This window comes from Dipodomys ordii, unplaced genomic scaffold, assembly GCF_000151885.1.
Source record: "Dipodomys ordii isolate 6190 unplaced genomic scaffold, Dord_2.0 Scaffold53, whole genome shotgun sequence".
Classification (NCBI taxonomy): Eukaryota; Metazoa; Chordata; class Mammalia; order Rodentia; family Heteromyidae; genus Dipodomys; species Dipodomys ordii.
The window spans coordinates 1874618-1892204 of record NW_012267269.1 but is presented as its reverse complement, the minus strand read 5'-3'; the positions used below and the strand labels follow the sequence as shown (position 1 = coordinate 1892204).

Genomic DNA, 17587 nt, shown 5'->3' with positions numbered 1-17587 from the left:
AGTTCAGGCCCCACGACCGGACCCCAAAAAAAAAATGTTTGTCAAGAACTTCATCTTAAGCAGCTTAAATAACAAAAACTTTTTAAACATATTTAGCAATTGCAAGGTAAATTCTCAAAGAACAAAAATGGTTTCCAGGGCTGGGAAGGTGGCTTAGTGGTAGAGTGCTTGCCTTGCATGCATGAGGCCCTGGGTTCAATTCCTAAGCACCACATAAGCAGAAAAAGCTGGAAGAGGCTCAAGTGGTAGAGCGCTACCCTTGAGCTGAAGTGCTGAAGGACAGCGCCCAGGCCCAGAGATCAGGCCCCACAACCAGCAAAAAACAAAAACAAAACAAAAAATGGTTTCCATCTAAATGTTGTCCATTACTAATCTTTCCTTATTTGGTTGTAGCAGAGAATGTGAGTACTATCACTCACAATGAATTTTAATTTCCAATGTCAACCAGCTACAGTTACTAACTAGTTTCCCTACTGTGTCAGAATCTCAACTAGTTGAGCTGATCAAATTCCAAGAGAGGAAGAAAAACCAATCAATATAGAAGTTACTTGTTATGTTTAATATGGAAAATTAACTGAAAGAATAAAGTAAAATCGCCATGTTTTGTGCTGATGAATCACTCTTTAGAGAAGCAATGCCATATTCTATATTAATGACATTAATAAAGTAAAACATGACAATATGACTCAAAAAAAGTTACTTGTTTTACTAATTCAGTGTAAGCTAAGTGGACTGGTACTATTAATCACTAGACAAGAATGGTCATTTGACAGTCATCTGTTAGCTTGTAAATATTCAAATCAGCTATGTTAGAACTTTAGAGACAGTCTTAAAATCTGTTGTGACGGAAACTGTCTTGGGAGAGATGTGCTGGATAAACTTGGTTAAGTCTTCAAGTTAAATTTATGTCGCCATTCTCCCTTTATTGAAGTTTATAATTAATAATAGAATAATATGTGTAAAAATATTCAGAGTTCCTCTAAGAAACAATTTTCCCAGATTATTGACAAAAGAAAAAAGATTGACTATCTCAGACAAATAAAAATGGTTGATCAGACATCAAAACATGAGAACCATTAAAAATATACTTGATCATTAAGGGGCTGGAGGTGTGGATCAGGAAGTAAAGCCCCTGCTACTAAATGCAAAGCTCTGAGCTCAAACCCCAGACTGCCTTTCTTGTTAAAAAGAAAATACCGGTACCAATTTTATATGTTTAATTTAAAAATAGATTCCATTCTTGAATTCTCATAGTCCAAAAACAAATACTGGCAAAACATATATTAAAGTTTTAAAATAGATTTGAAAATAGTGGACCAATTAAGTCCTGTCACACATGAAATTAATAAAAAAATAGTTTATTCAAGGGATTCCTCTTTGTAGTCCTTCTCTGAAGAATCTCACTACTTTCACTTTCAAATAAACTTGCTCTTTTTACCTTAAAAAACAATAGATGGAAAGCCAGGCGCTGGTGGTTCATGCCTGTAATCCTAGCTACTCAGGAAGCTGAGATCTGAGGATCGCAGTTCAAAGCCAGCCCAGGCAGGAGAGACCGTGAGACTCCTATCTCCAATAAACCACCAGAAAACCGAAGTGGCGCTGTAGCTCAAGTGGTAGAGCGCTTGCCTTGAGCTGAAGGGCTGAGGGACAGTGCCCAGGCCCAGAGTTCAAGCCCCACGACCGACAAAAAAAAAAAGATGGATAGATGATAAATGACAGAGATAGCCTGATAGATAATCATTCGTCTGGCTTACTGGTTAGACTAGACTATTATTGTTCCATGACTGCCAGTGGAATACATGCCAAACTTATCCACATCAATGACATCAGGGACTTTTTAATATTTCCCTTGGTATAACAATGGCACGGCATAATACATGACATTTGGCAAAATGCTGAGAACAGCTGACGATGGGTAATGCATACACAAGACTGTATTACACTACTCTTGTGTAGAGGTTTGAAATTTTCCAACAGAGACCAAAAAGGAAAAAATACTCACTATACAATACAAATGCCAATCAGTAAAATAAAATCTTTTAAGGCTCAACATGATGTTATCAATAGCAAAATCTCATTAGCGTTAAAACAGTTGGAGTACAAGAAGTAAACAGGTCTCTGCACGTAACAGCTCAATAAAGTCCATGTTAGAAGGTCTTGCAAGGTGTCACTCAGTGCCTATGCACCAAGTAAACAAAAGGGGAGGGAAGAGACATAAGAAGCCATATAATGCCACCAACTGGGCAAAGAGGAAATGTGGGGCTCTGAAGGGGAAATGACATAGATGTGAATCCAGCCGCTCACCGCTTACTGGGCAACTGACAGAAAAGTTCTCTGAACTATCTTTTTTTACCTGTAAAATTCTATGCAAAGGGGCTGGGAAGGTGGCTCAGTGGTAGAGCGCTTGCCTTGCATGCCTGAGGCCCTGGGTTTGATTCCTCAGCACCACATAAGCAAAAAGAAAAAAAGCCAGAAATGGCTCTGTGGCTCAAGTGGTAGAGCGCTAGCCTTGAGCTGAAGAGCTGAGGGACAGCGCCCAGGCCCAGAGTTCAGGCCCCACAACCTAACCTCCCCCCCGCAAAAAAAATTCTATGCAAGTACTTTTATGATAGTCACACACCTCCAGCACCTTATTAATTCTTTCTAATATCATATATTTAGCATATGTAGGTATTCATTTAATAGTGAGATTATTATTTTTAGTAAATGGAAGAGGGAGAACCTAACAGTAAATGTTAATATTTTTTAAGTAGGACTATGGGTCATGTAGCTGCTGCTTAGAAAACTGAAGGTATTAACACTGAAGTACTAGCACTAATCAAGCCCAACCAAGAAGAGTCTCCAAGATTTCCTAGAGGTAAGCGTGATTCCCAGATTGAACTCAAAGTTCTCTAACAATGACATGTGTGCAATAAAAAGGGTGAATCCGGGCATTTTACTATTTTATAATTATACCTCTATTTTTTTTTTTTGGTAGTGATTAAGAAACTTTGAGAACACCGAAACTTTCTTCTCTTTTGAAGAAAAAGACAAATCTCTATTTCCTGTTTTAAGCAGTTGTAAAATTCCGCTTGTTTCCTTTTCTCCTCCAAAAGCACTGAGATGACAACTTTGAAAACCTATCTTAAAACCATTTTCAGGACTGGGAATGTGGCTTAGTGGTAGAGTGTCTGCCTAGTATGCATGAAGCCCTGGGTTCAATTCCTCAGTACCACATAAACAGAAAAAGCCAGAAGTGTCGCTGTGGCTCAAGTGGTAGAGTACTAACTAGCCTTGAGCAAAAGAAGTTCAGGGACAGTTTGAGTTTAAACCCCAGGACCGCAAAAACAAAAAACAAAACAACAACAACAAAACTCAATATTTAAGCTAGGAGCCAGTGGCTCATGCCTGTAATCCTAGCTACTCAGGGGCTGAAATCTAAATATCACTGTTAAAAGCCAGACCAAAGAGTCTGTGAGACTCTTATCTCCATTAATCATCATAAAGCTAGAAGTGAAGTTACGGCTTGTGGTAGAGCACTTGCCTCGAGCAAAAAACTAAGGGTCTGAGTTCAAGCCCTAGGACGGACACACACACACACACACACACTAAGGGTCTGAGTTCAAGCCCTAGGACACACACACACACACACACACACACACACACACACACACACACACACACACACACACACACACACACACACATCATGGGACTTGAGCTCTGGACCACACACACACGCCATTCATCATCGGACTTGTGAGCGCGCGCGCGCACACACACACACCATTCATCATGGGACTTGTGAGCACACACACACACACACACACACCATTCATCATGGGACTTGAGCTCTGGGCCTGGGCGCTCTCCCTGAGCATTTCAGAATAAGAGCATTTCAGAATAAGGCGAGTGTGCTCTACCACTTGAGCTACAGTGCCACTTTTGATTTTCTGGTGATTAATTGAAGAGCCTCATAGACTTTCCTGCCTAGGCTGGCTTTGAACAGTGGTCCTCAGATCTCAGTTTCTTGAATAGCTAGGTTTAGACGTGAGCCACCAGCACCTGACTAAAAAAAGTATTTTTATGCTAATCTCTACATCAGTCTCCAAAAAATCCATAACATGCCAGTTGCTGTGGCTCACGCCTACAATCCTAGCTACGCAGGAGGCTGAGATCTGAGCACGGGGATCAAAGCCAGCCCAGGCAGGAAAGCCTTTGATGCTGTTCTCTCCAATTAATCACCAGAAAATGAGAAGTGGCTCTGTCACTCAAAGTGTCATAGTTTTGAGCAAAAGATCTCAAGGACAGTGCCCAGGCTCAGAGTTCCGCCCCACAACTGACAAAGAAAAAAAAATCTGGAACACAACCAACAGATGCACATCAAATAGCACTGAGACAATGCAACGGTACTATGAGGGACACATGTAAAGGTACTGGACACATAAAAAGTTAAGAAAAACGGTTATCTTAAGCTGGGTTTGGAAATGTGAATACCAACTTCTAAGATGCAAAGAGGAAGGGAAAAGGTTTCCTACCTGAATACTCAGGTACAAGGGTATAGACCACATGAAGATACACAAATTCACCATTATATGTCAGACTAAGAAGAAACAGTATAGCTAACATTTAGGTGGAATTATAAAGGAATTATAAAGGAAATAGTACTGGTTCTTGTCCAAGTTCTATCTTCATCCTTTAAGTATCTTTCGAATATCTTTAGTAGAAATTGCTCTCTTCATAAGTAGATCGATAAATCTGGAGTCCTCTCCCAAGGTTGTACCAGGTAATATATAGCCAGTTAATTTTGCTCTGTGCTGAAATTTGGAAGGGTCAAGACCTTGGGCTTGCTTTGATAAGCAATCACTTGAAAAAGGCAGTCAACCTACCACTTTGTTCCTTTCAAAGAAGTGCCCCAAAGATTTTCTGTTGCACATGGAAAGGTGAAGGAGTGCTAATGAGACAAAAGTAGACTCCTACTTATTGCTGGAGACAGATTTTGAAACAGGGTACACTATGGGTAAAGTTAAATGTGACAGTAAGGCTAGGGACATACCTTGAACACAAAGCTCTAGCAGAAAAAATGGGTTAGAAGGAGGAAAGGAAGGGAAGGGAAGGGAAGAGAAAGGAAGGGAATAGGGAAAGAATGGGGAATACAGGACAAGGCAAAAAGCTATAATGAGGATAGGTTGTATGACAATCAAAGAGACCAACTGTCCAGATATGTCCATAAAACTGTTGAGAAATAAATGAGATGAAAGGAAGGAAAGAGATACAACTGCAATTTGATAGAATATAATGAGAAGCATTTATTAGCACACTGATGAACCTGCTAGAGTAAAAACTATTTCCATAGCTTATTATTATTACTCCTTTTACGGGGGTGGGGAATCACCTTACTTTGCTAATATGCTCAGGAGCTTGGTCAGGAGTGTTGCTGAATTCTCCACCAATCTGCAGGTCACTGACACAGCAAATTGAGTCTCTCAGTTCTGTGAGCTTTTGACTGCCCAAAACCAGCATCGTCTGGAATGGCTTATGTTCTTTATGCTAAAAGTCAAACAATAAGTGTCCATTTACCAACAAAGCAGCTAAACCATAAATCCTGTCAAGACTAGATCTAAACAAAGTTACTGGCCTTCTTAATTTAAATTGTCCCCTAGGGCTGGGGTTGTAGCCCAGTGGTAGAACAGTTGCCTAGCACATATGAGGCCTTGGGGTTTGATCCCCAGCACTGCAAAACAAATTGTCTTCATGAATTGTTATGTTGTATTTACTTATTAATTTTTTTCTTTTAGATTCTGATTTCTCTATTTCACATCTATTAATTACAAGACCAAACTGAGAATGTTGTTAAGCTGAAGGTGTATCTTAGTGGTTAAGACTTTGCCTACCATGCATAAAGCTCTGGGTATAATCCCTAGCACAGAGGAAAAAGAAAAAAAGCTATTTATAAATTATTTGCATTCCAGATCTGAAACCACTTTCTTTAACTTTTACTCATAAAGCTAATATTGCCCTAGGTGCCCAATCAACCTAAGTGAACCAGGGACTAGAAAACAGAAATCAAACTTGTTGCTCCAAAGCCCAATGGAATATTTAAACCAGTCCAAAATTGTTTACCATGTTCTTCCTCGATGTTCCTATAGAAAAACCCATAAAAGTTGTGGTCTATGACTTTTCCTCTGTTTTCTACCATAGCACCAAGACTGGTGCTCACCCTGTGGCCTTATGTGGTACAGCATGCCTTCTCTTCTTACAAAGGAAATATTAGTAATAATCTTCCATTTGATATCATTAATCTGTATTGTCACACAATTATCTCTATAGATTAAATTAAATTCCATAATTATTTGCCAACAGAACTTCTCTAGTTTAAGTTGAAATTTATAATAAAAAAACTACTTAATAACATTAGGATTATTTTCCTGGAATTTACACCAATAAAGTCAGGCAATCCATACTTTTTTTTTTTTTTTGGTTCCGGTTGTGGGACCTGAACTCTGGGCCTGGGCGCTGTCCCTCAGCTCTTCAGCTCAAGGCTAGCGCTCTACCACTTGAGCCACAGTGACACTTCCGGCTTTTTTTCTTTTTTTCTTATGTGGTGCTGAGGAATCGAACCCAGGGCCTCGATTATGCAAGGCAAGTGCTCTACTACTGAGCCAACTTCCTAGCCCAGGCAATCCATACTTTATCTTCAGGTTATGAAACCAAGAGGTTAATTGTTATTCATGTTTTATTGAGATCTCAAACAAAATAATTCTAGATGCTTCGTCAATACTTTTTTGTAAATACAATCTCTGTAAAAAAAATACTTCAATTAGACCTCATCAGAGTTTAGGATACATACACTCTTATGCATGTGCAAGCCTGGTTTAGATACCCAGCACTTGGGAGAGGGAGAAGGAAATGCTTTGAGACTCCTAAGAAATTCTTCATTAATTCTATGTATCTTCACCAAAGATACATAATTTCCCCATTATTCTGAATTGGTGAACAAGGTTTATTCCTCTACCAGCCATCTGTGCTGCAAAAATCTTCAAGAATTCATAAATTAGAATCACTGGATATTTATATATACTTTAATGCAGAAATCAGTTATCCATTTCAATACTAGGCCTGTAATTCTATTGGACTGAAAGACTGGCATTTCACTTTCTTTTGGTATCAGAAAGAAATACCTTATTAAAACAAAGTACCAGCTGGGTGCTAGTAGCGCCACCGGAACAGCTAAAAATATATATTTATATGCAGTATGAGCCATCATGCTAGTCTCTACATCAATCACCAGAAAATCCAGTACATGCCAGGCGCCGTGGCTCATGCCTACAATCCTAGCTACTCAGGAAGCTGAGATCTGAGGATTGCAGATCAAAGCCAGACACGGCAGGAAAGCCTTTGAGACTATTCTCTCCAATTAATCACCAGAAAATGAATAGAAGAGCTCAAGGACAGCACTCAGGCCTCAAGTTCAAGCCCCAGGATGAAACAAAAATAAATAAATAAAGACAAAGTCCCCAAGAATAAGGATTGTCAGCTCTAAAAATGTCAGACAGCATATATTTGCATTTATTTTGAACGCTGAGGTTCAAATAACTCTTCAAATGATTAAGTCCTATGTCAAAAATAATAAGGCCTAAAGATATAGCTCAGTGGTAAAGGGTTTGTCTAGCATGCTTGCCTTGGGTTCAATATGCAACAAGAAAAGGGTAAGAGCCGGGCGCTGGTGGCTCACGCCTGTAATCCTAGCTACTCAGGAGGCTGAGATCTGAGGATCGCAGTTCAAAGCCAGCCCGGGCAGGAAAGACGGTGAGACTCCTATCTCCAATAAACCATCAGAAAACTGGAAGTGGCACTCTAGCTCAAGTGGTAGAGCGCTCGCCTTGAGCTGAAGAGCTGAGGGACAGCGCCCAGGCCCAGAGTTCAAGCCCCACAACCGACAAAAAAAAAAGGGTAAGGAGCTAGGCACAGGTGGCTCACACCTATAATCCTAGCTACTCAGGAGGCTGAGATCTGAGGATCATGGTTCAAAGCTAGCCCAGGCAGGAAAGTCCATAAGACTCTTATCTCCAATAAACCACTAGAAAACCAGAAGTGGTGCTATGGCTCAACGGTAGAGCGTTCATCTTGAGCTGAAGAGCACAGGGACAGTGCCCAAGCCCAGAGTTCAAGCCCCACAACTGACAAAAGGAAAAGGGTAAGGAGAGTTAGACATATTATCCATAAAACCCAAAAGGTTTTACTACTGACCTTTTGAAATATAATAGGATACAAGATATTCACAGATAGGATAAGCTCTCCTTCTTCAATCAGGTCTGCTGGATTTTCAGGCTTTTTGCCTATTGCATGTGACTCCTGAAGAAAAATAAAACTTTGAAATTAGATACTTTGAACTCAGATAAAAGGGAAAGTGAAAAAAGGGCTGTTAATGGCAGCCTGAGTCAGCTCTGGGTTTGATGCCTAATTATACTTCAGGAAAACCATTAATACCTTTCTAAATTATGAAACTAATTTTACAGAACTGTTGAAGGGAATGTGTATGTAATACATACTTAACAACTAACAATAAAATAGGATACCAACTAGTACCAGTATAACATTGTAATTCCAGTTATTAATACTTTTTAACATATTATCTAACCTATTTCAACATATAAAGAACAGAGGTTCAGCAATTTACCCAAAGTCAGACCAGAGAGTTGAAATCCAAATACACATGATTAGCACATCTTTAACATGTCATATTCTTTTATATGTCCTTAATTGCTACAAAATAAGAGCTGCTAGGGTAGAATGGTTAAGAAATAAAGCTGCACAGAGAATGATGTAAGAGATGAAATTGATTGGGATACATTGCATACATGTGTAGAAATGTTGCATTGAAATTCCCCTTTACACAAATAATATATGCTACTGATGTAGGGAAGGGAAAGAGAAAGGTGTAAAGCAATTCTTCAGTCACACTACAGTTGAAAACAGCAGCCCAAATTCCTGCAACTGTTAGCTGGTCCAGGGCAGTGAGTGGGGATTATGTCTTGTGGTTTGTCCAAGGTGCTGTCACAAGGTTTGCCTTAGTTTTGATCCTGTTGGCAGCAGTGGCACGTGACCTATTATAAGGTTTAGACACAATCTTCTTTCTTTTTGAAGCTATTAATTCAAGGAAATCCTTCATTAAACTCATGAAACACAAGTTGTAATGAAATAGAAATGTCAGTGACCACATGTAAATAACATGCATGCTCTAAAAATAGTCTAGAAAAGCAAACAAGAAACTCCTGTCCTCTACAATAAAAATAAATACTCAAGAATGTCCAACTCTCAAAAACACTTACAAAAATATAAAGTAGATAAATATGGCTCATTCATAGAAGGAGATAAGAACTGGACAGAAACCAATACTGAGGAAGCTGAGACAATAAGACTAATTGCCAAACACATTATTCCTACAGGCAAATGCTAGACTCATAGAAATAAAAGTCCACGCCAGGCGCTGGTGGCTCACGCCTGTAATCCTAGCTACTCAGGAGGCTGAGATCTGAGGATCACAGTTCAAAGCCAGCCCGGGCAGGAGAGATTGTGAGACTCCTATCTCCAATAAACCACCAGAAAAAAAAACCGGAAGTGGCGTTGTAGCTCAAGTGGTAGAGAGCTCGCCTTGAGCTGAAGAGCTGAGGGACAGCGCCCAGGCCCAGAGTTCAAGCCCCACGACCGACAAAAAAAAGAAATAAAAGTCCACTAAATAACAAACAAAAAATGAGGATAAATCAACTATCCAAATGTGATCAATGAACTAAGGAAAGCCAGACAAAGTAATTACAGGAAATGAGTTTCTCAATTAGCTTAACAGCTGATTTTCATCAGAAGCCAAGGAGACAAGAAACAAGTTAAGATGACAAGCTAAAAACCACGAATGAAAAACACTGTTAACCAAGAACTGGAGCTGGCAAATCTATCCTTTAGGAATGAAGGAGAAATAATACATTGTCAGATAAAAACTCAAGAAGTTCACTGAAGTAGGTTTGCTTTATAAAAAGTTCTAGAGGGTTGTTCATGATGAAATGAAAAGATGAGACAGAAGTAACTTGAAGCCATAAAAAGAAAGAACAATGGTAAAGTTAACCACATAAATATACAAGCCAGGGCTGGGAAGGTGGCTCAGTGGTAGAGCGCTTGCCTTGCATACCTGAGGCCCTGGGTTCAATTCCTCAGCACCACATAAGCAAAAAGAAAAAAGCCAGAAGTGGCGCTGTGGCTCAAGTGGTAGAGCACTAGCCTTGAGCTGAAGAGCTGAGGGACAGCATCCAGGCCCAGAGTTCAGGCCCCACGACCGGACCCAAAAACAAAACAAAACAAAAACAAATAAATATACAAGCCAGTAACTGAAGGCTTTTCTACCATTTCTTGCATGGGGTCAGGAAGTATTTCTCTCTTTTCCATACCTCCCTATTTCATCTCGTGCTAAAAGGAGGGAAGGACTGCCAGTGTAGCTCAGTGGTCTGGTTAGTGGCTGTCTTACATGCAGAAGGCCTTAGGGTCAATCCCCAGAATTGCAAAGCAAATGAAGAAAGCAGTAAGTTTTGAGATTCAGTGGGGTCAAGTTGGGTTGGTGTATAAGAGTTTCTTCTTCTCCTTTTTTTTTTTTTTTGGATCCGGTTGTGGGCCTGAACTCTGGGTGTGGGCGCTGTCCCTCAGCTCTTCAGTTTAAGGCTAGCGCTCTATCACTTGAGCCACAGCACCACTTCTGGCTTTTTCTGCTCATGCGGTGCTGAGGAATTGAACCCAAGGCCTCATGTATGCAAGACAAGCACTCTACCACTGAGCCACCTTCCCAGCCTCAAGGGTTTCTTCTTAAGAAGGGGCTTTGAGAAAGAAAGATTAGCCATATCAGATTGGATCAGAAAGATTAGCTCCATGAAAACTCCAGGGGCCAACAGTTCCTAGAGCTGAGCTGCATTCATAGACAGGACTATTTACATTTCAGGACATAGAGTTGGACCATTCAAGTGGACAGCTGTGCCAGGAGGCACAGAAAAAAATTAAATGAGCTCTAACAAACAGGAGAGATGCTGAAAGTTGCAGGATGTGAGCTGATTAACGTAGTAAAAACAACTGTCTTGCTGGCTGACACCAATGACTTTGGGGCTGCCCAATAAACCCTATCAAGTAATGTTCCTGCCTAACCTGCTTACCAGGTTGCCCAAAGGAGGCTGTGTTGAGCAGAGAGAGGTGTGGAGGGTGCCTCACAACAGCACTACCATGAATATATAAATACATACATACATATAGTATACTACACAGAGCAATGTGTTTGTTCTGGGATTTTCATAGTGTCTTTAAATTAACATCTTAACTTTTACAATTAATATTAGGAAGGAGAAGTGTAATTATCATAGCAATACCTATTATAGGGAGATCTAACAAGAACTGAAGTTTATCAGATCATGAATCATATTGTTGATACTATAAACTGTCTACTCAGTGTTAAATGTGAGATGAGTGTTAAAAAATAAAGAAAAAAGTGAGTTATTGTAGGAAAAATGAGGTATTGCTCCTGAGAAATAATAAAGAACACTCAAAAGTCAATTAAATCTTAGTAATTTAATTATATGAACTATTTAGTTATCATATTGGATACATGGTAAGTAAAATTAAAATACTCAAACTTGAATAGTACGTGTAAAGAAGTAGACAAAGTTGGTTTTAGTTTTTGTTGGCTGTGGGTCTTGAACTCTGGGCCTGGTGCTGTCCCTCAGCTCTTCAGCTGAAGATTAGCACTCTACCACTTGAGTCACAGCACCACTTCTGATTTTCTGGTGGTTAATTGGAGATAAGGTGTCATGGACTTTCTTGCCCTGGCTGGCTTTGAACCGCAATCCTCAGATCTCAGCCTCTTGAATAGCTAGGATTACAGGCGTGAGCCACCGGCGCCTGGCTCAAAGTATTATATAAGTGACATTTTTCTAAGAAAAACAGAACATGTAAATTTTTTAATTAAGTTTTTTTTTTAATTTGTTCTTATTTTTAAACTCATGACATGAGTGCACTCCATGAGATTTTGTGCTCAACGCTACTGCTCTACCACCTGAGCCACAGCTCCACTTTTGGCTTTATTTTTTTGCAATTTATTAGAGATAAGAGTCTCATGGGCTTTCCTGCAAAGGCTGGATTTGAATAATGATTCGCAGAATTCATCCTCCTGAGTAGCTAGGATTACAGGAGTGAGCTACTACTGCCCAGCAATATTAAGTTTTTATGCAGCAGGTGAAAAACTGTGAGTTCAATTGTCAGTAACATAAAACAAATAAATGAAAAATTACAATATATATGTTTAAGATTTAATTGTAGGGCTGGGAAGGTGGCTCAATGGTAGAGCACTTGCCTTGCATGCATGAGGCCCTGGGTTCGATTCCTCAGCATCACATAAGAAAAAAGCCGGAAGTGGCGCTGTGGCTCAAGTGGTAGAGCGCTAGCCTTGAGCTGAAGAGCTGGGGGACAGCGCCCAGACCCAGAGTTCAGGCCCCATGACCGGACCCCCCTCCCCAAAAAAAGATTTAATTGTAACACATAACCCATTTAGAAATACCTATAGCATATAAAAACCAAATGAAAGAAGGAATCAAAGGCACATCACAAAAAAGCTAAGGGACGGTGCCTAGGCCCTGAGTTTAAGCCCAGTGCTGGCACAAAAAAAAAAAATCAACAATACATAAAATAAGAAAATAACAGAGGAACAGAGGAAAAAACAAACACCTAAATGACACAAATAAATAGTGGAAGAAAATATTTCATATTAGCAAATAATTAATTGATTTTGGCAGTACCGGAGTTTAAACTAGAGGTCATATAGGCTCTACTTTTTGAACCATGGCTCTAGCCTGTTTTGCTTTAATTTTACAGATAAAGTCTTAAGCTTTCTGACCAGACAGGCCTCAGACCAGGATCTTCTTACCTCTGCTTCCTGTATAGATGAGATTAGCCATGAACCACATTCAGCTTGTTTGTTAAGATGGTATCTTAAGGGCTGGGAAGGTGGCTCAGGGTAGAGCGCTTGCCTTCCATGCATGAGGCCCTGGGTTCAATTCCTCAGCACCACATAAGCAGACAAAGTCAAAAGTGGCGCTGTGGCTCAAGTGGTAGAGTGCTAGCTTTGAGCTAAAGAGCTGAAGGACAGCGCCCAGGCCCGGAGTTCAGGACCCATGATTGACCAAAAAAAAAAGATGTTGTCTTGACAACCTTTTGCCTGGGTTGGCCTTGAACCATGATCCTCCCATGATGTGTACCCTCTCATAGTTTACAGATAAGGGCCTGGCCCAGTAATTGTTTTTAAATGTGAATGGACCAAAGTCCCTTTTTTAAAAAAAGCAGATGGTGGCTCAGTGGTGGAGTACTTGCCTTGCATGCATGAGGCCCAGGGTTCAATTCCTCAGCACCACATAAGCAGAAAAATCTAAGAGTGGCGCTGTGACTCAAGTGGCAGAGTGCTAGCCTTGAGCTGAAGAGCTGAGGGACAGCGCCCAGGCCCAGAGTTCAGGCCCCACAACTGACCAAAAAAAGGCAGATGAATAGATTAAATTATAAAAATTTGATTCATATATACTGTGTACCAGACTCATTTTAGTAAAAGGAGATTCCATACAAATAGCAAACAAAAGAAAATTTGGTGTTTATATTATTGTCAGACAAAATAGAATTTAAGTGAAAAAGGTTTCAAGAGACAAAGAAATATGTATTAACAAAAAGTGCCATCTAGCAAGAAAATATACAAAAGAAACATATGGAGCTAATAATAGAACCATAAAATGTATGAAGCAAAACTGACAGAATTTTCTTTTTTTTTTGGGGGGGGGTCTGGTCGTGAGGCCTGAACTCTGGGCCTGGGCACTGCCCCTTAGCTCTTCAGCTCAAGGCTAGCGCTCTACCACTTGAGCCACACTGCCACTTCTGGCTTTTTTTCTTTTTTCTTATGTGGTGCTGAGGAATCGAACCCAGGGCCTCATGCATGCAAGGCAAGCATTCTACCACTGAGCCTTCCCAGCCCCAGAATTTTTTTTTTTTTTGCCAGTCATGGTGCCTGAACTCTGGGCCTGGGCACTGTCCCTCAGCTCTTCAGATCAAGGCTAGTGCTCTACCACTTGAACCACAGCACTACTTCCAGCTTTTTCTGCTTATGTGGTGCTGAGGAATCGAACCCAGGGCCTCATGCATGCAAGGCAAATGAGTCACCTTCCCAGCCCCGAATTTTTTTTTTTTTAGTATGAAGGAAGGGTCAGTGGTAGAGCACCTTTCTAGCAAGTGTGAAAGTTTGAGGCCCCAGTGCCACCAAAAAACAGAAAGACAATTCTATAATAATAGCTGGAAAAGCCGGGCGCTGGTGGCTCACGCCTGTAATCCTAGCTACTCAGGAGGCTGAGATCTGATGATCGCGGTTCAAAGCCAGCCTGGGCAGGAGAAGACTGTGAGACTCTTATCTCCAATAATCCACCAGAAAACCGGAAGTGGCACTGTAGCTCAAGTGGTAGAGCACCAGCCTTGAGCTGAAGAGCTGAGGGATAGCGCCCAGGCCCAGAGTTCAAGCCCCACGACCGACAAAATAATAATAATAATAGCTGGAAAATTCAATCCACTTGCAATAATGTGAAGAGCCAGGTAGAAGATTAGTAAGAATGCAGAAGAATTGAGCAATACCATAAAGCAATTAGAACTTTCCACTGATAATAGTCTTCTCAGCTGGATGCCAGTAGCACTTAGGAAGCTGAGATACAGGGTATCGTGGTTCAAAGCCAGCCCAGAGAGAAAAATCTGAGAGAGTCCATCTCCAAAATAACTAGCAAGCTGGGCGCTGGTGGCTACGCCTATAATCCTAGCTACTCAGGAGGCTGAGATCTGAGGATCACGGTTCAAAGTCAGCCCGGGCAGGAGAGACTGTGAGACTCCTATCTCCAATAAAACCACCAGAAAAAAAAACTGGAAGTGGCGCTCTAGCTCAAGTGGTAGAGTGCTCGCCTTGAGCTGAAGAGCTGAAGGACAGCGCCCAGGCCCAGAGTTCAAGCCCCACAGCCGACCAAAAAAAAAAAAATAACCAGCAAAATGCCAGGCTAGAGGCATGGCTCATGTGATAGATTGCTAGCTGAGCAACAGTGATACCATAATTTCAAATCCTAGTGCCAAGTCAGGTGCTAATGGCTCATGCCTGAAATCCCAACTACTCAGGAGACTAAGATCTGCAGATTACAGTTCAGAGCCATTCTCAGTAGACAAAATCTGAGAGACTTTTATCACATTAACCACCAAAAAGCCAGAAATGGAACTATGACTCCATTGGTACAGCAGCTCTATGCTTGCTAAGGGACAGGCCTTGAATTCAAGCCTCAGTACTGGCACACACAGAAAAAAAACCTGATACAGCAAAAAGTAACAATAATAAAAAACAATAGTCTTCTCAAGTGCATATGACCATTCATTAGTATAGGCCACCAGATCTTAAATGTTAAAACAAAATCTGAAATTACAAAAATATCTTTTCTGATAGTAGCACTGGAACTCAGTAACAAAAGGAAAACTGAAAATTTCACAAGTAAGCAGAAGTTCTTGAATACGCTGGTAGCCAGGCACGATGGTGTATGTCTGTAACCCCAGCATTTAGAAAGCTGGGGCAGGAGGATCTTGAGTTTGGTGCCAGCCTGGGCTGTGTAGTAAGACTGTCTCAAAACAGAACAACACAAAACAAAAAGAGACACTCATAAGACACCCAATAAGTCATAGGAAAAACTCAAAAGGGAAATTAGAAAATACTTTGAGGGGCTGGGAAGGTGGCTCAGTGGTAGAGCGCTTGCCTTACATGCATGAGGTCCTGGGTTCGATTCCTCAGCACCACATAAGAAAAAAGAAAAAAAGCCGGAAGTGGCGGTGTGGCTCAGTGGTAGAACGCAAACCTTGAGCTGAAGAGCTGAGGGACAGTGCCCAGGCCCAGAGTTCAAGCCCCACGACCGGACCCCCAAAAAAAAAAAAAGAAAAGAAAATACTTTGAGACAAATCAAGCACAACATATACACACAACAACAAATGGAAATCTGAATCTGTAAATATCTACATATAAAAATATTAATAATATAACAAGAAAATTGATGTATGTTAACATCTGCATCAATAAATCATATTTTAAAGAGCTAAAGAAAAAAAGAATTAAAAGTAAAGCTAACAGCAAAAAAAAAAAAAGGAAATTTAGGATGGAGACGAATAAAACAGAAAATAGGAAAGTATAGACAATTCAAAAACAAAGGCTTGGTTCTTTGAAAACTTTGAAAAAAGAAGGCTTATGTTACTAAAAAGTAGAAAAGCAAACATTACTACTGACTTTACAGAAACAAAAAGGATTAGTAGAAGAAGTATGAATTATTATAACTCAAGAAACCAGATCAATTTCAGAACATGTTGAATGGGTAGTAAAATACCTCTCAAAAAATATAAATACATAGATATCCATGACCAGATGAGTGAATTCTACCAAATTATTAAAGATTGACAGCAATGCTTCTCTAGCTCTTACAAAAAATTTGAAAAGGACTGAACACTTTCTACCTCATTCTGTAAGGCCTGTATTAATTATCCTGACAGCAAAAACTTTAACAGAGTACTTGCAGCCCAAATTCAGTAGTATATTAAAAAGTATTATAAAGCTCAACCCAGTGGGGTTGAGTAAATGAGTAAAATGACAATAGCAAATCAAATCAATTAATCCAACACCCTAACAAAATAATGGGAGGGGGAACACGTCATTATCTCAGTGATGCAATAAAGGTCTTTATAATATCTCCTACTTCCAGAAAAAAAAAAAGGCTAAATAGACTAAGAATAGAAGGGAATTTCATCAACATCAACATAAAGGCCAAATATGAACATCAATGAACTAGTAGCAACTGCAAAAGACTGAAAAATAAGCTTCTACTATCAGTTGGACTTACATGGCATTGGAAAATCTTGTCAAGGAAGTATGACAGGAAGAAAAGTGACAAAATTGAAAAGAAAGTTATCTTTTTTTTTCTTTCTTTCTTTTTTTTGTCGGTTGTGGGGCTTGAACTCTGGGCTTGGGTGCTATCCCTGCACTCTTCAGCGTAAGGTGAGCACTCTACCGCTTGAGCCACAGCGCCACTTCCAGTTTTCTAGTGGTTTATTGGAGATAAGAGTCTCACGGACTTTTCTGCCTGGGCTGGCTTTGAACCGTGATCCTCAGATCTCAGCCTCCTCAGTAGCTAGGATTACAGGTGTGAGCCATCAGCGCCCAGCTAAGAAAGTTATCTTTATACATAGATAATCTTATGAGTACAAAATCAAGAGAAACCATAAAAACCAGAGTGAAAAGATAGTTCATAGACTGGAAAAATATTTTCAAATTATAAATATGGTAAATAAGAGATTTAAAAATTTAACACAACTCTAACTGGCAACGAACCTGGATATCTAAAAAAAGAACAAAAAATATTTAAATAAGATGTACAGCATGGTAAGTCATTAGGGATATAAAAAGACTTTATATCTTCTAGGATACAGTCACAATATCAAAAAGTAGAAAAAAATTCAAATGTCTATCAGTAAGATGGACAAATAAGGG

At 40.0% G+C, this 17587-nt stretch overlaps 1 protein-coding gene across 1 annotated transcript in view; it reads right to left on the bottom strand.

Annotated features, from left to right (window-relative positions):
• The window catches only part of Snapc3 (small nuclear RNA activating complex, polypeptide 3, 50kDa), a 44707-nt gene that overhangs the window by 12410 nt on the left and 14710 nt on the right, over nucleotides 1–17587 (bottom strand). The window contains exons 3-5 of the mRNA XM_013020758.1: nucleotides 8569–8620; nucleotides 8230–8334; nucleotides 5380–5529 (exon numbers count right to left, since the gene is read on the bottom strand). Coding sequence (XP_012876212.1) covers nucleotides 5380–5529; nucleotides 8230–8334; nucleotides 8569–8620 — 307 coding nt within the window. The remainder of the gene's footprint in view (nucleotides 1–5379; nucleotides 5530–8229; nucleotides 8335–8568; nucleotides 8621–17587) is intronic.